At 37.1% G+C, this 26351-nt stretch overlaps 1 protein-coding gene across 2 annotated transcripts in view; it reads left to right on the top strand.

Annotated features, from left to right (window-relative positions):
• The window catches only part of MICU1 (mitochondrial calcium uptake 1), a 217163-nt gene that overhangs the window by 45990 nt on the left and 144822 nt on the right, over positions 1-26351 (top strand). Inside the window, exons 4-6 of one of the 2 annotated variants that reach the window (XM_061405281.1) lie at positions 1629-1791; positions 16217-16260; positions 16845-17018. In XM_061405281.1, the coding sequence (XP_061261265.1) occupies positions 1629-1791; positions 16217-16260; positions 16845-17018 (381 nt within the window). The remainder of the gene's footprint in view (positions 1-1628; positions 1792-16216; positions 16261-16844; positions 17019-26351) is intronic. The other variant, XM_061405282.1, reaches the window with a different exon arrangement.

Genomic DNA, 26351 nt, shown 5'->3' with positions numbered 1-26351 from the left:
GTCTGCCATGTGCCAAATCTATTGAAAAATTTTCTGAAATCAGTATTCAGACTTTAATGCAAATTAACTTTAGAAAGATCCCTGTCACGTATAGTTTCAAATTAGCATTACTTTCTTGGTGACTGAAAGCACATCTGGTGATGGAATTGAGCCCACTGTTAACCAGCTGCTCTCGGTGACCTCAAAGCGACCATCTAGCCAGAAAAGACAGTTACAGTAATAGCTGGGTTAATAAAGCAAATTAAAACATTAATAACTTTTAGAAAAAATAGAGACATTGAATAATGTTTTTTATAGACATTGATTTTAAAAATTTTTATTTGAAGGATAATTGCCTTACAATATGGATTTTTAGATCATATTGCCTTGACATATTTTCTAGCCAGTTATTTATGAGATACTATTTAGCATTGGTTATCTCAACATATAAAATTCAGGTATCAGAGAAATCTTTTCACCAAAGTACAATATAGGTTGTACAAGAATATTATGCAAAATATAACAGTATTTTTGTATGTTTCATGTACAGATGGGGTCTTGGGTGCTAGGTAAGGAAATGGAATTTAATATTAACGTTATATTAACTTTTATATTAGCTTTTATGTTAATGTTATACTCTTTAGTTAAATGTATGCCAGATATAACTTTGTTCCTATTCAAATATTTTCTTGTGTTCTTCCCACGTCTACTCTTTTCTAAATATGCTATATTTAAATGTTCTCTGGAAGTCTAATGTTTCAGTCCAAAGTAAAAGTCTTTGCTTCAGACGTGTTAATAATTGAGTTTCCATGATATGTAATTTTATTTTGTATGCTGTTGTTTAAAGTACTTTGTATTTGAGGAAGTTGTTCAGATCTGTGAAAGTCCCATGTCTGTTTTGTTTTAGAATTCATGAAATTGCATGAAAGTAAAACTGTGAAACCAATCCCTTCCAGAAAACTTGGTATTTGAAAAATGATAGGCTCTCATGTGTATGGAGCTTTTGACTGAGACTTTTTGACTTCTTGTACGACATTTTTCTTGTGCTTGCTTTCAGTGATTTAGGAAATTAGGAAACTATTCAAAAACTTCTAAGGCTTCCCTGGTGGCCCATCGGTTAAGAATCCACCTTGGATTGCAGGGGATGCGGGTCAATCCCTGGTCCAGGAATATTCCACATGCCTTAGGGCAACTAAGCCTGTGGGCTTACAGCTACTGAGCCTGCACACCCTAGAGCTGAGATTACCTTCACTGGCAGCAACTAGAGAAAGCTCTCATGCAGTAGTGAAGACCCAGTACAGCCAAAATTTAAATAAAATAAAATTGTTTAAAAAGGGAGGGGACTTACTGTATATATGGAGAGAGTTATGACTGATTTGTGATGCTGTACAGCAGAAACCAACCAACATTGTAAAGCAATCATCTTCCAACTAAAAAAAACACCTTAAAAAAATTCTAAACAAAACATACAATCATTGCTTCAACTGAAGTATGAGTAGTATGTCATAGGTTTTTGAGACACAAGTAATTTCTAATATTAAAAAAAAAAGTTATAGGAAAAATGGTATAAAATTTCTCCCAAGTAAGAGAACATACATGAAAATGAGAATTGCTTAATACAGTAACACTTTCTGATTTTCTAATTTTAGGTGATGGAATATGAGAATAGGATTCGTGCATATTCCACACCAGATAAAATCTTCCGCTATTTTGCCACCTTGAAAGTAATCAGTGAGCATGGTGAATCTGAAGTGTTTATGACACCACAAGATTTTGTGCGATCCATAACACCCAATGAAAAACAACCAGAACGTAAGTTGCTACCGTGAAAAATAAGAGTGTGGTATTTATTTCATTATATGCTACTTTGTTTCTCTGTATCGCCTAAACTATGTAAGTCCATGCAACAATTATATTCACTGTGTAGCTGCTGGATGTTAGGCATTATGCTAGGCTTTAGGAGTAGAAAAGAGGAGCCTGTAATCTAAAATGTTGAGGCGATTGTACCTCTCTGGTTGAGATTCATTGCTTGTTATAAAACTATTCCTGAAGGCAATGCATTACAGATGTGACTGCTGTCAAGTTGCTCTTTGGTGGGATAGACAGAGATAGTAACAGGTAATTTCAGGAATGTGATGATTTGTTAAAGAGCAGGTGCTATAGCAGTGTAAGTAAGGGGCACTTAGCCTGAAAGTTTAGAGAATGGTTTCTAGAGAATATGCTTAAGTTTGAATAAAAGTTTTAAAGAACAGAGGAAAGGATGTCTCATCTAGATGAACCAGCCTGAAGAAATGAGATGTGAGGAAAGAAAATAAAGGGCTTAATATTATAAGTTAAAGGTAATAATTTGCAAATGCTTTTGGGAGACATGGTGGGAAAAATGACTCTTGTCATTTTCTTCAGTAAAAAAATCAGTTCTTTCACTGAAGCAAATCATTATGCTGCCCAAAATGGACAGAATCAACTTTTTGGATCACTGAAATCTAATAAAAAACAGAGCAATCAGGGTAATATTTAATGAAGAAAGAAGCCAATAAATTTTGGAAAGAAAGTGTTGTGACCTTCTGCTTACCTACCTACCATGCCCTATTTCCCAGCTTAGCAGCAGTCATGGGGATGGCAACCTACATTCCTTTTGTGGCTTACCTAGTGATGGGGAATTCAGTGAGGGGCAACATACAGAGTTTTGTTTTTTAAAAAGTGGGTGTGCCTTTTAATTCATCTGATAGTTTACTGAGCTGCCAGCACAAAGATTTGCCTTTTGTTTCACCCACCTCAAGATGTCATCTATTTTAAAAATTTAAAGACATGTATACCACCTATAACCCATCAGGCCAAGAGATGGCAGATAGGACCAGTTGTAGACAGACTAAAAAGCTTAGGAAGGAGGAGGATGAAAATAAAGACATTTCAGGGAATAAGAGCTTTGAAAGGCTACTGCCTAATGAATCCAAAGTGATGTTCAGGGCCTGATGCATACTTGGAAAAGACTTGAGTGGCCTTGTATTTCTTGTTGATAGTTGTACTCCGTGGAAGTGGAGGTAAGTTAAGACGGAGTTAGAGGAGAGTCTAGCTAAACATCAAAAGAGCACCCTAGCTCAGAGCCAGTCTACAAACCCTAAAATAGCTGGGATGTGTTTTGTTTGTTGGTTTGTTATTTTTTGCATCTAACATTTAAGGAAATTTCTGTGAGAGCACTTGATGACTGCTTAAATAATAGAGCAGAAACTTCACTGATGACACATGAGGAAGAATACATACAGTCTTTGCAAGAATAGTTTGGAAAAATCACTAAACAAAGTGATGACTATAGTCCTCAGCAAGTTACAATGTCAAACTCTGGGAAAAAGAGAGAATCTGATTTCCAGAATTACCACATTGCAATATTAAAAATGTCTAATTTTCAGTTTGAAGAATTGCATGGCTTATCAATAATTATCAGAATAGGAGGGGGAAAAAAAGAAATAGAAGCCATCCCCAAGGAAATCCAGGCATTGCGCTTACTAGACAAAGGCTTTAAATAAGCTATCCTAAATATGCTCAAAGAGCTAAAGGAAACCATAGGCAAGGGGCTGTAGGAAATGGGAAGTATTATGTATTAATAAATAGAGAATATTCATAAAGAATTAAAATTATAAAAAGGAATTGAGTAGGAATTATTGAGCTGAGGGCTTCTCTGATGGTGAAGTGGTTAAGAATCCACCTGCCAGTTCAGGGGCCACAAGTTCAGTCCCTGATCTGGGAAGATCCCACATACCAGGGGCAGCTGAGCCCATGCATCACAGCTACTGAGCCTGCACACCTAGAGCCTGTGCTCCACAACAGGAGAAGCCACTGCAGTGGAGAGGCCTGCGCACTATAACTAAGAGTAGCCCTGCTTGCTGCAGCTAGAGAAAGCCTGTGCTCAGCAGCAAAGACCCAGTGCAGCCAAATAAATCACAAAATTTTAAAAAGTATTGCACTTTTTAAAAGTAGATAAAATAAAAAACTTACTGAAAGAGTTCAATATAGATTTGAGCAGCTAGATTAAATAATCAGAATCTTGGCGATAGGTCAGTTGATGTCCAGTCTGAGGAGCAGAGCAAGAAGAATGAATACAAATGAATAGAGCCTAAGGTACTTGTGGGACAATAGCAAGTATACCAACATATGCATAATAGGAGTCCCAGAAGGAGAAATTAAGACAATTTCTAGATAGTAAAAGCAGAGGAAGTTTGTTGCTAGTAGACATTCCCTATGAGAAACGCTAACTGGAATCCTTTAGGCTGAAATCAAAGTATATTGAATAGTAACCAAAATCATACAAAGAAAAATTTTTAATGATAAAGACCTGTAAAGGTATATAGGAAAATAGAAAAGTCAGTAGTATAGTTTTTGGGGTTTTAACTCCTATTTTGTTTTCTATATGATTTAAAGGAAATTTGTAAAATAACAATTATAGATATGTTAATGTTGATTCAAAGTAGATTATTAATTTAAGATGTTAATTGTAATCCTCAGGTTAACCACTAAGAAAATCACTAAAAAATATACAGAAAAGGCAATGAGGAGTGAATTGAAATAGTACACTAGAAAAAAAAATCAAACACAAAAGAAGGAAAGATCAGAGAAATGAAGGGATAAAAAAGTTTTACATGACATATAGCATACAAATAACAAGATGGAAGAAGCAAGTCCTTCCATATTAATAATCAGTTTAAATCTAAAACAAACTCACCAGTTAAAAGACAGAGATTGACAGGAGATAAAAAAATATGATCTACCTATATAATGTCCACAGGAAACTCACTTTAGAAAAATGTTGCATGCCTGCTCAGTCCCTCAGTTGTGTCTGACTCTTTGCAACCCATCGACTGTAGCCCACCAGGCTCCTCTGTCCTTGGAATTTTCCAGGCAAGAATCCTGGAGTGGGTTGCCATTTCATACTCCAGGGCAGCTTCCCAACCCAGGTATCGAACATGTGTGTCTTGCATCTCCTGCATTGGCAGGCAGATTCTTTACCAAAGGGCATCATATAAAAAAGCATTTTTATATATAAAAGGGTTAGTTCATCAAGCAGGTATAACAGTGATAAATATATGTGTATACACCCGCCAAATAACAGACTCCAAAATATGTGAGAGAAAGATTGACAGAACTGAAGGGAGAAATCGTTGTACAGTAATGGTTAGAGACTTCATAACCCTGTTTCAGTGGTGAAAAGAACATCTAGACAGAAGGTCATTAAAGAAACAGAGGACTTAACTCTATGAACCAACCAAACCTAATAGACATATATAGAACACTTCACTCAAGAGTATCAGGATACATTTCTTCTCAAGCATACATCAAACATTCTCCAGAATAGACCAGGTAGACCATATGTTAGGATACAAAACAAATCTTAATAAATTTTAAAAAAAAGTCATCAACAAACCAGACACAAAAGGCCACATATCATATGATTGCTTTTTTTAATTTTTATTTTATATTGGCATAGTATTTCATTTGTATAAAATGTCTAGGTAAATCTAGAGATAGAAAGCAGGTTGTCAATTGCCAGCAGCTGGGTTGGGGGAATGAGCACTGACTGCTTAGTGGGCACAAGGTGTTTTTTGTTTATTTTTGCTTTGGAGTAATGAAAGTATTTGCAATTAGATAGATGTACTAAATGCCACTAAACCAGACAGTTTCCATTGATTGCACTGACTTTTAGATTTTGAATCTTTTGAATTAGTTTTATTTTTTTTTTGTTTTTGTTTTTGAATTAGTTTTACACCTTATTTTGTGACATGTGGAAGGAGAGATTAAAGATGATGTGTATAAGACAGAGAAAAAGGATTGCGAGATATATTCCTGGGTTTTATGATGGCAAAATATTTTGTACTGTCAAATTACTTCTAATACCCAGATGAAACCTAATATGTAGCAGTAACTTTAAATAAAACTGTACTTTGCTTCCAGTGTGACAGGGAAAATGAAGCAACACTTTAGGTAAGTTAGTAAAAATTATCTGGTCATTTAAGGAATTTTTCCCCCTTTGGAAATCATTATATATTCTAATTGCTTACCTACATTTTGGCATTTAACTTTGTAATTTTGTTTTTTAATTATTGAAAGACCTGTTATATGGAAAGAATGGTTACTAAATGTCTCGTATGCCAAGCATATTTCTGACTTTGATAAAAAGTCAGAATAGTGAATAATTGCTTTTCTTTTAAAACAATAATCATGAGGGAAAATTGTAATATATTAAAATGAGATTCAGGAGAAAATTTGGCTTCATTTTTGTTTGCTCATGAACACAAATTTCCACAAATGTTGATGTAGCAGAAATAAAATATATATTATTCCAGTGTGGGTTGAAACAAAGAAAAGAATGAGGCTGTTTTTTTGTAGTTTGAATTTCTGTCATCAGATGGTTGGACTGTAGCCAGTAGCTCATATTTCAACTTTGTTTTGTCATGGCTTTCACACATACTGTATCCCAGGATACCTAACAGATTTAAACTTGTAAGTTTTAGTTTTAGAATAGTTCAAAAATAATCACAAAGCATACACAGCCCTAAAATTACACAGATTCTAAGTGAGTAGAGTGCTAATGAATTTCAGTAGCAAGCTGATTAAGAATATTTTTGTACTGAATACCAAGAAAGTTTAGAGTAGCCATAGGTAAGCAGGAAGGATGTTAAAAGGACTAAAAATATGTAGTGTTTGTTTTTTTGTTTTTTTTTTTTTTTTAAATATGTAGTGTTTGACTTGAATATGTCTCATCTCCTTTCTGTGCAGCCTTAATATCATCAGCATCTCTGTATACAATGGATAAGACAGTTGCTTGCTGCTTGTAGTAACCAATTTTGCATAGCTAGCCAATGACTTGGAGAAGCAGCAGCATGGATAGAGTTTTTAAAGTACTTTATAGAAAAACCTGAGCTTTGATCAGAGCAAAGAGGATCTCTGTTTCCTTTCCACTGTGTCACACTGGCTGATCTATTCATCTTGATCTGATTTTATCTACATGGAAGACAAAAGGGATGTGAAAAGAGAGATCATGCTATGAATTACTTGTTCAGGACTCCATATTCTCCTTAGAATAAGAGTCATGCCCTTAGTGATAATCTTACTAGAGAGCCCTTTTTGATCTTACCTGGGGCACTTTTAGTCTGAGACACATATATATATGTGTCATATATATATGCGTGTATAATTTACCCTCGATTATATTCAGTGATTCTGGGTCAAGTTGGTTATGTAGGAGGATCCTGACCTCACCTCCTCCTATGGACACTCCAAATCTACAACTGTATAAGGAAGAATAAGAAACTCCAAAACTAGATGAGCCACTCCTATACTCCTACACATCAGACAAATGAGAAAAAACCCACACCGAAATGGGTAGAAAAGGCTGAGACACAGTCTCACCCTAAACTCCACTCCTGGCACAGTAACCAGTGGTTGGGAGGGAACTCGCAGAGCTGAGCTTCTAACTGAGGAGTGGGAGGTTTAAATCTCACATCTGGCACCCCAGCTTTTGAGACCTACACCTGCGAGGTAAGCCCCATAATATCCAGATTTGAAAGCCAATGGGACTTGCATCTGAAAGACCCACAAGGCTATAGTGAACTAAAGAGCAGTTCTTTAAGTGCTCATGCCTGGCTACCCTGCAGGGTCCAGTGCAAAGGTAGTTGAGTGAAAAGTGTCCAGTCTTTCTGTGAAAGAAGCCTATTTGCTTATCTTACAGCACTGGCCTGAGAGTTAGACGTCTAATTTAACACATATCTAGGAGCCTACTGAAATATTCTCCAAAGACAGAGGCTTGCACTCTCCCTCTGCCTTGTTCCAGGTCTCCAGTATCTCCTTGAGAAGAGCTTGTGCACATCTAGTGCCCTGTTCTTTGCAGCAGCTGCCCAAGAGACACCCCTTGATCACCTGCCTCTGGTGGGCAGCAGGGTTTATGTTCACAGGTTCCATAGGACTGTAACAAATAAAGAAACCATTCTTAACTGACTACCACCCTCAGGGCACAGCATGGATGTAGCAGACTGAAACACCGCCAGTATTTCTGTGAAACAGGTACCTTTGCTTATCTTGGAACTTTGGCTTGGGGAGAAGGCTTCTGGTTTAATACACATCCAGAGACATGCTGAAATACTTTCTAAAGATTGTAGAGGCCAGTGGGAGCCATCTTTGCATACCTTTTTGCCTTGCTCTAGGTCACTGGTATCTCCCAGAGAAGGATTTGTGTGCATGTCTAGCATCCTGGTTTTGCAGCTGGCACCCAGGACACATCCTTTGATCACCTGCCTCTAGTGGCCCCTGGGGCTTACATTCTCAGGTCCCACAGGACTGTAACAAATGGAGAAACAGTTGTTAACTGGTTAGCCCATTCTAGAGCATAGCACAGAGCAGTTCAGTTCAGGTCCGACTCTTTGCAACCTCATGAATTGTAGCATGCCAGGCCTCCCTGTCCATCCGTCTTACTTGGGTTTCTCTTACCTTGGGCGTGGGGTATCTCTTCACGGCTGCTCCAGCAAAACGCAGCCGCTGCTCCTTATCTTGGACGAGGGGTATCTCCTCACCGCCGCCCTTCCTGATCTTCAACGTGGGATAGCTCCTCTAGGCCCTCCTGCGCCTGCGCAGCCACGGCTCCTTGGACGTGGGGTAGCTCCTCCCGGCCGCTGCCCCTGGCCTCGGGCTTGGGGGCGTGGGATAACTCCTCTCTTCACCGCCCTTGACCTCGGACGTGGGGTAGCTCCTCTCGGCCGCCGCTATTCGGGCATAGGGTTCTCCCGGCTTCTGCTCCTGACTTCGGACGTGGGGTAGCTCCTCTCGGCCGCGCTTAGTGCGCCGGTCCCATAGCACAGATAACCAGCATGAAATACACCCCAATCTTTGTGTAAAGAGGCTTACTAACTTATCTTCATGGCTGTGGCCTGAGGGGAAGCTTCTAATTAAACTTTACACATCTATGGTCTGACTATAAACTTCTTCAGAGACTGGGCAGGCCAGTGGGCATCATTTTTGTGCTCTCCCTGTACCCTGTCCCAGATTGCTGGTATCTCTGAACAGTGTGTATGTCTGACTTTGCAGCTTTTGTGACTGCCACTGGGAGGACACATCCTTAATAGCTTGACTCTGGTGACCAGTGGGGCTTGTGGTAGCAAACGAAGTAGCAATTCTTAATTGTCTTATCACGTCTAGGCTTAGTGTCCAGTTGAGTGACTGAACAACAAAAACAAAACAAGCAGCACATATTTAAATGTTTGATGAGGTTTTGGTATACTAATTGGATGTATACAGTGGTGAAACCATCAGCATAATCAAAATAATGAATATATTCATCACCCCCTAGGATGTCTTTGTGCCCATTTGTAATCCTGCCTTCCCACTTTTTCCCTGGCAAGTCCCAGGCAGCCACTGATCTTACCATCTTCCATATCCTTACTGGTTATCTATTCCTGTCTCTGTCAATTATTGAGAGAAGGGAGTTGATCACTTTATTTGTGAATTTGTCTGTTTGTATCTTTTCAGTTCCATCAGTTTTTGCTTTAGATGTTTTGAAACTCTCTTACTAGGTACATGCATGCTTAGGATTATTCTGTCTTCCTGGTGAATTGACCCTCTTTCATTATATAATTGACCCTCTTTATCCTTGCTAATATTTCTTTTGCTCTAAAGTCCATATAGGCTGATATTTATGTAGCTACTCTCTTTATTTTAATTCACTTTTCATGATACCTCTTTTTCCATTATGTTACTTTTAACCTACCTATATGATTATATTTAAAATAGGTTTTTTATGGACCACATGTAATTGGATCTTGTTTTTTATCCAATATGACAGTTTCTACCTCTTAATGTATTTAGATGATTTCTATTTAATGTAATTTTTGATATGTTTAGATTAAGGTCTACCATTTTATTGTTTGTTTTCCCCTTTTATGTTACTCTTACCTCTTTCCTGCATTCTTTTCAGATTATTTAGAGATTTTTAAAAAAATTTAGTTTACTTATTTATTTTTGGCTGTGCTGAGTCGTCCTTGCTGCACAGGCATTTCTCTAGTTGCAGTAAGCAGGGGCTGCTCTCTAGTTGAGGTGCATGGACTCCTTATTGCAGTGGCCTCCCCCATTGAGGAGCACAGGCTCTAGGGTGCACAGGCTTCAGTAACTGTGGCATGTGGGCTCCACAGTTGCAGTTCCCAGGCTCTAGAGCACAGGCTCAGTAGTTGTGGCATGTGGACTCAGTTGCTCAGCATATGGGAGATCCTCCTGGACCACAGATCGAACCTGTGTCTCCTGCATTTAAGTAGATTCTTCATCACTGAGTCACCAGGGAATCCCTGAAGGTTTTTTCATATTTCGTATTGATTTTGGCAGAGGAATTTAAGTATATTTTGTTCTGTATCTTTAATGGTTGCTACTGGGATTATAATATATCAATACATAGTTAATTTTTCACAGTTTACTAAGAATTTATAGTTTACTGCTTCAAGTGGAGTATTCTCCCCAGTTTATGGTATAGTACCATATGTATTAGGCTTCCCTGGTAGCTCAGCTGGTAAAAGAATCCGCCTGCGATGCAGGAGACCCCAGTTTGATTCCTGGGTTGGGACTCTCTTCCTGGAGAAAGGATAGGCTACCCACACCAATATTCTTGGGCTTCCCTGCTGGCTCAGACAATAAAGAATCCACCTACAATGTGGGAGATCTGGCTTTGATCCCTGGGTTGGGAAGATCCCCTGGAGGGGGGTATGGCAACCCACTCCAGTATTCTTTCCTTGAGAATCCCCACGGACAGAGGAGCCTGGCAGGCTATAGTCCATGCAGGAGTTGGACACAACTGAGCAACCAAGCACACATCATATGTAGTACAGCTACATAACTTGAAAACTTTTCCAGATATGTTTTAAGGTTTTATTTTGACTGCCAAAATAATCTGTTAAATTTATCTGTAATAGGTATTAGGTATTTCTGTTGTTCTTTATTTATTCCTTAAGTTCCATATTTTCTTCTGGTATCACTTTCTTCACACTTGAAGGATAACATTTTTAAAGCAGTTCTGCTGGTGATGAATTCTCTTGGTTTTCCTTCATTTGAGAACATTTTTATTTTGTCTTCCTTTTTTTTTAAGGTAGTTTTTTTTTTTCAAATATTTATTTATTTATTTATGACTGTGCTGGGTCTTTGTTGCTGCCCACAGTCTTTCTCTAGTTGTGGGCAAGCAGGCTCAGGAATTGTTATGCATGGGCTCAGTTGCCCCCAGGCATATAAGATCTTCCTGGACCAGGGATTGAACCTATGTCCTTTGCATTATTGCAAGGCAGGTTTTTAATCACTGGATCACCAGGGAAGCCCTGTCTTCATTCTTGAAAAATATTTTCACTAAATAAAGAAATCTGGGTTGAAACTCTTTTCTTTTAGCACTTTAACAATTTCAGCGAAAGTTTCTCTCTTGTATCTGATGAACTTGAACTATACTTTGTTGATTTACATAAGCTGAAAATACAATCATTTATATAAAAATTTAGGATACTTTTCTGCATCCATTTTTTAGGATAAATTCTAGTATTAAACTGAAAAATGAGTCTCTAAATATTGAAGGATAGCTGGGACTTCTTATGTAAAATTATATAGTTTCCATTTACTTAAGCTCTAATTTTTAGATTTTATTTATGTGATTATATCAAAATTATATATGTGATTCAGTTTCATTTATGTCTTTTGACAAAATGAGTAGCTATCATCTTTAAAACAAACCTGTTAAATGTTCACTCAAGAGCTTCAACTGAGACTATTCTTACATGCACATTTACATTATTTTTAGTGTGGATTCAAGATGGGCAACTGTCATAATTTAAAAAGATTGTTAGACTTAAAATCCAAAACAATCATTTAATCCTTTTGAGGGACGTCTTTCTCATGAATGAAAAGGAGGAGATAGTGTTCAGGTCACTCTGTTAACATTAAATGATTGTGGGAGTTATTTGAAGGGAAGTTTGAGATCCATAGAAAACACCCTAGGCATAGCAGCATAACATCCAGTGTTTCTAAGTTAAGACCCAAAGAATGAGGGTGGAGAAATGGAAGGGGAGTCATCTGATTACATTTTCAAATTATACATGCTATGTTTTCACCTTTCAGCATACTCTCCCTTCCCCACTATAATTGAGGCTATTAGAATTTTAAGAGAAGTAGGGAGTAAGGACAGAATGAAGTAGTCCATCCACATTTCCCATACTTCACCCCCCAACCATGTTAAGAACTGATCTAATCCAACCATCTCCTTCATTTGACAAGTAAAGAAATCTAAATATAACAGGATGAACCAATCATGTATTTCAACTAAGTACTTATGTCTAATACAGACATAAAATATTGCTTTTAAATGACAGGAATTCTCAGTACATGCCAGGCTGTCCACACATGCCCCATTCTTTTTTTGGATAGATGCCCATGGTAAAATATGTTCCCAACTATAGTAAAGAGCATTCAGTGAAAAACATAAATCCGTTTAAGTTAACTTTTGAATTCTTTTGGATATTATGGTAATAACTTGAAATGTAGTTAGTCTAAATTGAGATGTGCTATAATTGTAAAATACACACTGGATTTTAAAAACTCAGTATATATGTAATGCAAAATATCTCAATAAGTTTTGTATTGATTATATGTTGAAATCATGCTATTTTGGATATATTCAGTTAAGTTAAATATATTATTAAAATTAATTTTACCTGTTTCTATTTACTTTCTTAAAGGCAGTTGTTAGGAAATATTATATTATGCATGTAGCTCACATGTATTTGTGTTGAACAGTGATGCTCTAATTAGTAAGCATATATTTCCCTTACTTATGAGATATGTGATCCTAGACTGATTCTCATTCCTTTGTAAAGGACTAGGAAGGGCCTTTTTTTTTTCTGGGAACTCTGAGGATTTTCCTGTTCTTGGTTTTCTGAGATTTCATAAGCATACAGTGAATTACAAGTAAGTTTTGTTCATTTTACTTAAATGAGAAATTTTCTGCTAATATTTTCTGAATTATTTCATCTGTATTTCTGAATGAGAAAAGATCTTGCATGACAGAAGACCTTGTATTGAGTCTCTGTTTTTCTATAATTCACTCTTCTGTTTTCTCTTTTCCATTCTGTTGTTTTTTTGGCAGTGGTCCAGGGAGATAACTTTTCGTAATTTCTTGACAGTATATTAAGAAATAGGGGAAATGGGTAGTCACAGTTTTGTTGTTGTTCAGTCGCTAAGTTGTGTCGACTCTTGCAACCCCATAGAATGCGGCATCACAGTCTTCCTTGTTCTTCACCATCACCTAGAGTTTGCTTATATTCATGTCCATTGAGTCAGTGCTGCCATCCAACCATATCATCCTCTGTATTCCCCTGTTCTCCTCCTGCCTTCAATCTCTCCCAGCATCAAGGTCTTTTCCAATGAGTCAGCTCTTTGCATCAGATGGACAAAGTATTGGAGCTTCAGCTTCAGTATCAGTCCTTCCAATGAATATTCAGAACTGATTTCCTTTAGGATTGACTGACTTGATCTCCTTGCAGTCCAAGGGACTCTCAAGAGACTTTTCTAACACCACAGTTCGAAAGCATCAATTCTTTGGTGTTCAGCCTTCTTTATGGTCCAACTCTCACATCCAACATGACTATTGGAAAAACCATAGCTTTGACTAGACAGACCTTTGACGGCAAAGTAATGTCTCTTCTTTTTAATACGCTGTCTAGGTTTGTCATAGCTTTTCTTCCAAGGAGCAAGCATCTTTTAATTTCATGGCTGCAGTCACCATTCTCAGTGATTTTGGAGCCCAAGAAAATAAAGTCTGTCACTGTTTCCGTTGTATCCTCATCTATTTGCCATGAAGTGATAGGACCAGAGGCCATGATGTGATGGGACCAGAGGCCATGATCTTAGGTTTTTGAATGTTGACTTTTAAGCCAGCTTTTTAACTTTCCTCTTTCACCTTCATCAAGAGACTCTAGTTCCTCTTTGCTTTCTGCCACAAGAGTGGTGTCATCTGCATATCTGAGGTTATTGATATTTCTCCCAGCAATCTTGATCCCAGCTTGTGCTTCATTCCCCCCAACCATTTTGCATGATGGTCTGTTCTCTGCATATAAGTTAAATACTCAGGGTAACAATATACAGCCTTGATGTACTCCTTTCCCAGTTTTGAATCAGTCCGTTGTTCCATGTCCTGTTCTAACTGTTGCTTCTTGTGCTGCATACAGGTTTCTCAGGAGGTGGGTAAGGTGGTGTGGTATTCCCATTTCTTGAAGAATTTTCTTCAGGTTGTTGTGAGCCACACAGTCAAAGGCTTTAGCATAGTTGACAAAGCAGAAGTAGATGTTTTTCTGAATTCTCTTGCTTTTTTGATGATCCAATGGATGTTGGCAATTTGATCTCTGATTCCTGTGCCTTTTCTAAATCCAGCTTGTACATCTAGAAGTTCTCAGTTCACATACTGTTGAAGCCTAGCTTGAAGGATTTTGAGCATGACCTTGCTAACATGTGAAATGAATGCAGTTGTGTGGTAGTTTGAATATATTCTTTGGCATTGCCTTTTTTTGGAATTAGAATGAAAACTGATCTTTTCCAGTCCTGTGGTCACTGCTGAGTTTCCAAATTTGCTGGAATATTGAGTGCAGCACTTTAACAGCATCGTCTTTTAGGCTTTGAAATAGTTCAGCTGGAATTCCGTTATCTCCACTAGCTTTGTTCATAGTGATGCTATTGAGGCCCACTTGACTTCGCACTCCAGGATGTCTGGCTCTAGGTGAGTGATCACACCATTGTGGTTATCTGAGTCATTAAGATCTTTTTTGTATGGTTCTTCTGTCTATTCTTGCCACCTCTTCTTAATTTTTTTTGGCTTCTGTTAGGTTCATACTGTTTCTGTCCTTTATTGTGCCCATTTCTTCATGAAATGTTCCCTTGGTATCTCTAATTTTCTTGAAGAGATCTCTGTTCTTTCCCATTCTATTGTTTCCCTCTATTTCTTTGCACTGTTCACTTAGGAAAGCTTTCTTATCTCTCCTTGCTAGTTTTAATTGTCTACAGCTCTTTCTTGTTCTCTATTTTTTTTTATCATAGAAGCATGTTCTGCCTTTATAACTGATATTTTCTTGAGTACATGTGAAGTTTCAAATTAGATTTGTTTTTAATTTTTTTTTTTTTTGACTTATCTTCTTTTGCAGTCAGTGGTTCATTTTATTCTGGACAGACTTCTAGAAGGTGAAGCACATTTTAGATTAGCATGTGTAACCAAATGTGTAGAAGCAGAAATGCAAAAAGCTTCCTTTGAGACAGTGATATTCCCATCATTGTATTACTGTGAGCATAATGAAATAAGGGCCTGAACTGGCATGGAGAAAGTGAGAACTGAAAGAAAACAACTGAGTAATTATGCAAGAAAAATAAGTATAATTGGGAACTGATTTCTCCACTCTAAAAATTCCCACAGCATCCTCTTACTGAACTCATTGTATATCCCCTTGCAACATTATTGCATATGTCTTTCTTACAAAACTGTGACTCTTCGAGGCAAGAGCCGTATCTTACGCATTCAGTTTTGTGTTTTTTTTAAGTATTTAGTGATCAAGCACTACTCCAAATACTGGGATAAAACAATCATCAAAAACAGAAAATACCAGCCCTCAAGAACACTGAATATATTTCCTTTTATCTTTCATGGTGCTTAGTATTTCACAATGCTAGGAATTCCCAAGGCTAAATTTATTATTTAGCCCACCTTTAAAAGGTCATATTAAGATGGCTGATTTGAATTTGTTAGGTGTGTTGCAAAATGTCTCCTGGTATTAAACTCATATCTCTTTATACATTTTTATACAAAAAATGATTATGCTTTCAGATAAAACTAATATCCCCTTACCTTATTTAGAGGTAATATATCATTTTGATGTAATGAAAAAGTATCATCCTGGGAAGAGTCCAGGGTTCTAGTTTGGCTTTACTGTTGAATAGGTTTGCACATGACTAGGTCTGTAAATGGACCCTTTTTATCTCTTAAGAGTTTCATATTCTCTTATATAAAATAAAGGATTGGTATTTTTTAGTACCAACACTTTAAGTCTGAAAGTGGGACAGAATTTTCATTTCTGTTCAAATAATGTTGGAGCTAAACCATCTCAATGGGATTGGAAACAGAACTGAGAGCTAGCATTTCACGTATTTCACCGGAGTTATAATCAGTGACTAAGCATTATTTCTTTCTGTTTTACAGACTTGGGTCTGGATCAATATACAATAAAACGCTTTGATGGAAAGGTGAGTGAACTACGACACAACATGTATATCCTGTTGTTTATTAAAGTTCCTCTAAAGTTATTTGTGAGAAATTTCTGAATACCTGTTTATCTTATTGAAAAAGCTTGGTGCTTACATTGGGAGGCCTTGTAAGTGCCTTCAAATGGTTCTACAGAAAAAATCAAGCAGAAGGTTCTTCTGTGTTTTTGCATATAAAGTAATACTGTTGGGTTGTCTGCTGTGTATAATGAGGGCTAATTGAGTGTGTTTTGACATTTGAATTTTAATTTAGAAGCCATTATAAAGGTTAACAACTCCCCAGTATTATATTTATATTTCTTATAAAAACACCTATCTGATTTGACTTTCCTTAGACTTTGATAGTATGTAGTCATAACCCTAACAAGAAAATTGCAGAAGTCCTTACTAGTAGTTTTAAAACAGTTATGAAGAGCACCCCAATATGCATATAAAGTTTGCATTATACTTACTTTTAATTTATTTTATGCCTGAGTAAATCATGTAATAAATCATTAAGTATAGGAAATGAAACTTTCAATTTTATTATCTCAAAACAGTCAGTTAAACATGTTTTTCCCTTTCAGGCTGAATTCTCCAAAAAGAAAAAAAAAATATTACACAGAGTCAGAGAGAAAAGTAAAAGTTCTATTTTCAAGAGGAGGAAGAAAGCACAGCAGGAAAAAGATCGAGCCAGGGATGGCTTTACAAAGCTTAACAAGAAGGAAGTCAGAAGGAAAATCATGAAGTGGCTGAAAAAGGCAGGATTACAAACTAGGCTCTAGACAGGTAGAAGTCAGGGTTAATAGAAGCTGATGTTGCAGAAATGTGTCAATCCTGCATCGTTATATAAAATACATGTATTGGTAAGGTGAAGATATAAGTGCTCAGATTCTTGGACAAGTGGAAAGAATGAGTGGCTGCTTTAAAAGCTGAGAGATCTGAGAGATCTTGGAAGCCAAGGCTTCCAGCCTAAAATTTACTTTTTCTATTCAGGTGGCACAATGCCTCCATCTGTGGTTATCCTCTTTTTAAAATTACATGTTCTAAAAGAAAGAATGATTAAAAAAAGAAAGGGCATTTAGATGCTAGGAGACCCAGATTCAGAGTTCTAGCTTTGCTTTGGGACAACCCCATCTTCTCTCTGATCCTTGGTGTCTCTACTATCCATATAAAGGGTTACTGCAGACACTGGTGCCAGGGTCTGATTTCAAGTCTCTGGCAGGTTAGGCCCCTATCTTATCTATCTTTATGTCACTCAGAGTCCAGAGTATGCTTGGCACATAGGAAGGAGGTAACCAATAAAATGTTTGACTGACCTGAGAAAAAAATCAACTAGTCAATTGCATATTCCTTGGAGGTATGACTCATGATGCAACTAATATCTTACAACAAAATCAGTTTTGTAGATCACTTGTTTTTTTTTTTTTTTTTTTTGGCTACTGAAGGAATCCAGAGTAACATGAGAATTCAGTCCTTTTTTGTAAACCCAAAAATATGTAAAGTTGGATATATGTGCAAGTCGAACAGCAACTTTACATGTTAAAAGGGGAATTTCCATTCCTAGAGAACTCCCAAATATAGAAGCCCTAATAGTAACTCATGTTTTATATGTGCTCTTTACTTTTTCCTGTTTTGGCCAGTGCTTGTCAACTTGATGCTAGAAATTTGCAACTTTTGGATTGATTGATGAGCTCTACTTTTGTTTCAATTGATTTAAATCTTTGACCTCTACATTTCTTATCATTTGTGTTGTTTGCATTTTTTTTTCAATTTCCACTCATCTTAATAAAATAGCAAGAGTAAAATGCAATAAAAATATAAAGTATTTGAGTTTCCTGAGCCATACAGCAGATTCATGTTGAGGTTTGACAGAAAACAGCAAAATTCTATAAAGCAATTATCCTTCAATAAAAGGCAAATAAATTTAAAAAATAATTTAAAGTATTTGTGTGCTCCTCTTGCTATGGAGACAAAAATGGCAGTGCTTCTATGTTTGGAAGGCACTCTTAACAGATTATAGTTGCAAATGTTTATGCACTGAAGCGCAAAATCTGAAATCAGAGTAGGAAAGGCAAGATTTAAGGATATCAGTGTTCTAATGTTTGAAAGTTTGATGTATATGAAAGTCAGGCATATAAAAGTTGACTTCATCCAGGGGAACAGATTCTGAAAGAAAATAAAAGAATGGGACGCTTACATAAGGAGATATAAAATTGAGCCAGTGACCCTGAGCCAGCTAGCCTGTTCCCCAGAAAAAGTGCACAAATTCCCCTTTCATCCACATAATGATGTGCATGTTTAATTCCTTTGCTAGTTTCTTCATTTAAGTCCTATATTCTATCAAATATATTATTAAGGTTTTATTTTAAGGAGTGAAGGTTACGCTTTGTAAATGGGATACTTTAACTTAGTTCATGTCTAGTTTATGTCTTTATGAATTGTCTTTGTTTCATGAAGTCTAAGAAAGTAGTTTCTATACTGTTTTTAAATCTTAAATAATTAAGAGTGCAAGTTCATTCAGTGCTTAATTAACTTAGTAGTTTTTTCAGGGATTTTTGCAGCATATCAAGTTTTTTTCTCAATAATTTTAAGAATCAATGCTTATTCTGTTGTAGCCACGCATTCTGGGAAACAAACTCACTCAGAAGGACAATGCAGATAGTGGAGTGCAGTTTATTATACCGGTGGGCCCAAGGCAGAGTCTCCTCTTAGCCAAGGACCCTGACCAGTTTTTCTGAAAACCTTATATACCCTAAGTGTACATGCCCAAACCCACCTCCCCAAATTCCCTGAAACTAGTGTGAACAAAGGAAAAGAAAAATACGATCAAAGTTAATCCCTGATTCATATGCCTTAAGCCTAGGTAGTTAACAGTGGACAATTATCAATAGGCCTGTGGTCATACCCCAATAAGCATAATAGAATGTATGATTCTATTCGGTTACACAGATAATTAGGGTATTCTTTTAGGCAACAGAGAGTCTAGGTATGAGCACTAGGGCCCTTCCATCCAGGGGACCTGGTTTTCCAGTTGGTATGTTGTATCCATAGGTACTGGGCATATAGCTCAAGGTCCACAGTCCGGCCCAAGATGGAGTCCAGCTTTCAAGATGGAGCCTGTTCTATTTCCTCCTTCAATTCAAGTGTTGATCTTAATTCTTTTCCTTTGGATCTTCATGACTCTTGTTATCCCAATCAGAAAATCTCAGTTGTTGAGTAGCAGTTTCCAGAGTACATAACTCCTAAAATAATTTCCTGTTGAAAAAACAGATGTATGTGGTAATTATAGTAAATTTCATGCATGATGGTTAGAAACTTAGTAGTCATTACTACTAAGAAAACACTTGCGTTTCCTTTCAAACTTACTTTGATTTTTAAACAGATAATTTTCTTTCTCCCTCTCTCCTTTTTTTAACTTGAAAAGATGAACTAGTTATAAATTACTTAGAGAAATATTTGTTCTCATCCTCTTTATTTCTCCGTTGTTTTAACATTCAGCACACCATTTAATTAAGTCTATCATTTGACCACTAAGAAATTGTCTTATTTTATTGTCTTCATGTTGACAAAACACTAAAGTGACAAAAACACTTTAGTGTTTTTGGTCAATAAGAGCAAGAAGAAATGTAGAAGTAGTATCATTTTCCTGAAGTGTTTTCTCATTTGTACTTGAATTTCATACAAACTCCAGCAAAGTAGAAAAGAATGGCCCAATGATATTGACAAATAATTGCAGTTATTCCTTACTTCTCATCTTTTCTTCTTTTTGACTAGAGAATTTTCAAGAAGTAAATGAAACTGCTGTTTCAACTGATAGTTTGTGAAATTGAATTTGATTAAAGCAGCTTTTGAATTTGAGGGGGAAGATCTTTTTCCAGAGCTCATCACTACCTTATGTTAATGTATGCTAAGGATGCTTAGCATACCCTTACGCTAAGGATGCTTAGCAATTTCCTTTGTAGAAAAGTCATGCAGTACATTATTATTGAAACTTGCAGCATTTATGCATTTCAAAACTATCTGCTAACACAGGCCTTTTGTTTTAAGAATATATTTTGTAGGGACTTCCCTGGTGGTGCAGTGGAAAAGAATCCACCTGCCAGTTCAGGGGACACAGGTTCAATCCCTGATCCGGGAGGATCCCATGTGTCTCGGAGCAACTAGGAGAGTGCTCCACAATAAGACAAGCCGCCACAACAAGAGGCAGGTGCACCACAACCGGAGAGCAGCCCTGTTCACTGCAGTTAGGGAAAGCCTGCACAAAGTGACCAACACCCAGCACAGCAACAACAAAAAAAGAATAAATAATTTTTAAAAAGAATATATTTTGTAGGTAAATGATATTTTTAAAAATATTCAGACTAGTTTAAAAACCTCAACACTTAAGAGTTCAGATTTTCTATTTGAGGATATTTGAAAATCATTATAATTAGAGTGTTGGCACTAGTATACAGATGGTAACACAGAATATGGTCTAGCTTTTCTTTTAGTGTAATATATCATAGATTTTTTTAAAAAATGCATTCTTTCCCCACAGTGTCTGTACATTCTCGTTATGATTTGTTAATGCCATTATTTCATGAATTATTTCTTTAATGAAAGCTGTACTTTTTCCTGAGTTTAACTTTTTATCATCTAATAATTGGTCTGTAAGACAAAGCACCCTTCTAAATAGAGCCTTTATTTTACATAGTTGTCAAATATTTGTTCATGTAATTGCTGTCCGGAAACCCTTCATTTTCCTGTTTCTCTTACTTCTCCTTTTTTCCTTAACATTCCACCAGTTAGAAATTATGTTTTATATTTTCTGTTCTTATTGTCTGTAATAGACAATTTTCTCTATCTCAAACCCTACCATGAGTTTTTTTTTTTTTTTCAAGTTACGGTAGAAAACTGCATCATCTAGGTAAAATTGTTTCTTCAAAGAATACCAGTATTCCAGAGCCTTGAAGTAGTCAAAGTTCATGCTGTCTTTGAAGTAGTTAATACTCTATTTTTAAGTAATGATGAATTGCCCATTGAAACTAGTTGTCCATTATTATCATTCCAAAACATTTTTTTTTGAAAATAGATTTTTTATTCTTTCCTTTATATCAGGTTCCCTTTTCCCCTAACCTCTCCCTAAACTTTTCAAAAATCATGCCTCTGGAATGAGTCTTTTCATTATTTGTAATTTCAGTCCCCTTAGAATCTCTCCTAATTTGGAGAAAGAATTAACATGTGTTTTATTTCCATCTCCTTTATGATGCTGTCAAGAATATTTGTTTACATGGAAAAGGTAAACATTTTAAATCAAATTGAAACATTGTCCACATTGAGGTGAAAGAGAGGAAAGTACAGTCAAAGTCTAGAAAAGAAAATACAGATTATAGTGTTTATAATAAAAAGATGATATGCAAGAATAAAAAAGATAGAGCTATAGTTAGAAGTCAAAGCTTTAATATAACCAAATGCTTTTAATTACTCACTTAGGTAAAAATTCTTTTTAAAAATATTGGTGAAGTTTAAAATTCCATTCCTTTTAGGGAGAAGTCTTGTTTCCCCAAGTGGAGTATGGGCACATTTTTTTTCCTGTACTGTAATGGTCTGAATGCTGTGAGTTGTGATTATTCATATCACAGATAAAATATGAGTCTGCCAATAAGGTCAAGTATAGTATTACTCCTTGATGCATATAGTAAGTTATGTAAGAGATTTCCTGTCTTTTAAGAGTAAATTGTATTGCAGATCAAAGATGTTAGTTAGCAGGGGGACTGAAATTCTTATGGTATAGAATTTGGTGGTCCCCTGGAGAAGGAAGTGGCAAACAACTTCAGTATTGTCTTGAGAACCCCATGAACAGTATGAAAAGGCAAAAAGATAGGACACAAAGATGAACTCCCCAGGTCGGTAGGTGCCCAATATGCTACTGAAGATCGGTGGAGAAATAACTCCCGAAAGAATGAAGAGATGTAGACAAAGCAAAAACAACACCCACTTGTGGATGGGACTGGTGATGGAGGTAAACTACAATGCTGTAAAGATCAGTGTTGCATAGGAACCTGGCATGTCAGGTCCATGAAGCAAGGCAAATTGGAAGTGGTCAAACAGGAGGTGGCAAGAGTAAACATCGATATTTTAGGAATCAGTGAAGTATAATGGACTGGAATGGGTGAATTTAATTCAGATGACCATTATATCTACTACTGTGGGCAAGAATCCTTTAGAAGAAATGGAGTAGCCATCATAATCAATAAAAGAGTCTGAAAAGCAGTTCTTGGATGCAATCTCAAAAGCGACAGAATGATCTCTGTTTGTTTCCAAGGCAAACCATTCATTGTCACAGTAATCCAAGACTACGCCTCAGCCAGTAATGCTGAAAAAGTTGAACAGTTCTATGAAGACCTACAAGACCTTGTAGAACTAAACCCAAAAAAGATGTCCTTTTCATTATAGGGGATTGGAATGCAAAAGTAGGAAGTCAAGAGATACCTAGAGTATCAGGCAAATTTGGCCTTGGAGTACAAAACGAAGCAGGGCAAAGGCTAACAAGAGTTTTGCCAAGAGAATGCACTGGTCATAGCAAACACCCTCTTCCAACAACACAAGGGAAGACTCTATGGTCAATACTGAAATCAGATTGATTATATTCTTTGCAGCCAAAGATGGAGAAGCTCTCTAGAGTCAGCAAAAACAAGACCGGGAGCTGACTGTGGCTCAGATCATGACCTCCTTATTGCCAAATTCAGGCTTAAATTGAAGAAAGTAGGGAAAACCACAGACCATTCATGTATGCCCTAAATCAAATCCCTTATGATTGTACAGTGGAAGTAAGAAACAGATTCAAGGGATTAGATCTGATAGAGTGCCTGAAGAACTGTGGAAAGTAGTTCGTAACATTGTATGGGAGGCAGTGATCAAGACCACCGCCAAGAAAAAGAAATCCAAAAAGGCAAAATGGTTGTCTGAGTAGGCCTTACAAATACCTATGAAAAGAAGAGAAGTGAAAGGCAAAGGAGAAAAGGAAAGATCTACTCATTTGAATGCAGAGTTCCAAAGAACAGCAAGGAGAGATAAGAAAGCCTTCCTTAGTGATCAATGTGAAGAAATAGAGGAAAACAATAGAATGGGAAAGACTAGAGATCTCTTCAAGAAAATTAGAGATACCAAGGGAACATTTCATGAAAAAAGATGGGCACAATAAAGGATGGAAATGGTATGGACCTAACAGAAGCTGAAGATATTATGAAGAGATGGCAAGAATACACAGAAGAACTACACAGAAAAGATCTTCATGACCCTGATAACCACGATGGTGTGATCACTGACCTAGAGCCAGATATCCTGGAATGTGAAGTCAAGTGGGCCTTAGGAAGCATCACTACGAACAGAGCTAGTGGAAGTGATGGAATTCCAGTTGAGCTATTTCAAATCCTAAAAGATGATGCTGTCAAAGTGCTGCACTCAATATGCCAGCAATTTTGGAAAACTCAGCAGTGGCCACAGGACTGAAAGAGGTCAGTTTTCATTCCAGTCCCAAAGAAGGGCAATGCCAAAGAATGTTCCAACTACCACACAATTGCATCATCTCGCACACTAGCAAAGTAATGCTCAAAGTTCTCCAAGCCAGGTTTCAATAGTATGTGAACTGTGAACTTCCAGATGTTCAAGCTGGTTTTAGAAAAGGCAGAGGAACCAGAGATCAAATTGCCAACATCCGTTGGATCATCAGAAAAGCAAGAGAGTTCCAGAAAAACATCTTACTTCAGCATATAAAAAGCAGAGACATTACTTTGCCAACAAAGGTCCTTCTAGTCAAAGCTATAGTTTTTCCAGTAGTCATGTATGGATTTGAGATTTGGACTATAAAGAAAGCTGAGTGCCGAATAATTGATGCTTTTGAAATGTGGTGTTGGAGAACACTTTTTGAAAGTCCCTTTGACTGCAAGGAGATCCAGTCCATCCTAAAGGAAACCAGTCCATCCTAAAGGAAATCAGTCCTAAATATTCATTGAAAAGACTGATGCTGAAGCTGAAACTCCAATACTTTGTCCACCTGATGCAAAGAACTGACTCATTTGAAAAGACCCTCATGCTGGAAAAGATTGAAGGCAGGAGGAGAAGGGGATGACAAAAAATGAGATGGCTGGATGGCATCATTGGCTCAATGGACATAAGTCTGAGTAAACTCTGGGAGTTGGCAATAGACAGAGAGGCCTGTCGTGCTGCAGTCCTTGGGGTTGCAAAGAGTCGGACACGGCTGAGTGAACTGAACTGAATCTGCTTCATTGACTATGCCAAAGCCCTTGTCTGTGCGGCTTATGATAAACTGTGGAAAATTCTGAAAGAGGTGGGAATACAATACCACCTGACCAGCCTCCTGAGAAATCTTTATGCAAATCAAGAAGCAACAGTTAAAAAAAAAAAAAAAAGAAGAAGAAGCAACAGTTAAAACTGGATATGGAACGACAGACTGGTTTCAAATCGGGAAAGGAGTACGTCAAGGCTGCATATTGTCACCCTACTTATTTAACTTATATGCAGAGTATATCATACAAAACGGTGGGGTGTATGAAAAACAAGGTGGAATCAAGATTTCTGGGAGAAATATCAATAATCTCAGACATGCAGATGACACCACCTTTATGGCAGAAAGCAAAGAAGAACTAAAGAACCTCTTGATGAAAGTGAAAGAGGAGAGTGAAAAAGTTGGCTTAAAGCTCAACATTCAGAAAACTAAGATCATGGCATCAAGTCCTATCACTTCGTGGCAAATAGATGGGGAAACAATGGAAACAGTGAGAGACTATTTTTTGGGCTCCCCAGTCACTTCAGATGGTGACTGCAGCCATGTGGTGTTGGAGAAGACTCTTGAGAGTCCCTTGGACTGCAAGGAGATCCAACCAGTCCATTCTAAAGGAGATCAGTCCTGGGTGTTCGTTGGAAGGACTGATGCTGAAGCTGAAACTCCAATACTTTGGCCACCTCATGCAAAGAGTTGACTCATTGGAAAAGCCCCGGATGCTGGGAGGGTTTGGGGGCAGGAGGAGAAGGGGACGACAGAGGATGAGATGGCTGGATGGCATCACTGACTCAATGGACATGAGTTTGAGTGAACTCTGGGAATTGGTGATGGGCAGGGATGCCTGGCATCCTGTGATTCATGGGGTCGCAAAGAGTTGGACACGACTGAGCAACTGAACTGAACTGAAGAATTTGGTGACTCTTCATATTTATTTGAATTACTTTAATTTTGCTTAAGTTTTAATAGCAGGATTGATTTTCTTATGATTTCTACTTTGTTAATTAGATACTTCCTCCTCTCCTTTCTTTTGCTTTTCACAGACTCAAAACCAGTCAGTTCTAAATTCCTGGTGAATTGGTATATTTATTCAGGTCGTTCTATAGATAAATAGGGCTTCCCAGTTCGGGTCAATGCAGGAGACATAATGAGATGGCGGTTCAGTCCCTGGGTTGCAAAGATTCCCTGGAGAAGGCCGTGGCAACCCACTCGAGTATTCTTGCCTGGAGAATCTCATGGACAGAGAAGCCTGGCAGGGTATAGTCCATCGGATCACAAAGAGTTGGACACGATTGAAGTAACTTAGCACACATGCATTGATAAATAAGAATATATAGACAATTTTATTGTTTCTGCTTCATATTTTTTTTTGATCCTTGTTTGTATTTGTCCTAAAAATTGTAAGACATTCGAAGAGGATACATAAAGTATTTCAATTATTTGAAGCCTGAAGTTCTCCACAAATATATCATAATTACATATTATTTTAGGGATGATAATTTAGCCCTTTAAAAAAAAACTCCATTGACACATTCATTCATTGGTTGTCAGTGGTTTGTTTTTTAGTTGAAAGTAAAATTTCTAAATGAAAAATGCTTGATTCTATTTGTCTCTTGAGGGAGCTATTACTGTCAGTACTACTACTAATATGAAAAAGAACAACAGTTGAAGTTTTTGAGTATTTATTATCTACCAAGCACTGTTCCAAGTGTTTATACATAATAATTCTAATGCACACAACCACTCTTTCAGATAGCTTGCTGTTTTTATCATTTTACAAATAAGATACTAAAATACATATAAGTTAAGT

Source organism: Bos javanicus, chromosome 28 (assembly GCF_032452875.1).
Source record: "Bos javanicus breed banteng chromosome 28, ARS-OSU_banteng_1.0, whole genome shotgun sequence".
Lineage (NCBI taxonomy): Eukaryota > Metazoa > Chordata > Mammalia > Artiodactyla > Bovidae > Bos > Bos javanicus.
This window is presented reverse-complemented; position numbering and strand designations above follow the sequence as displayed.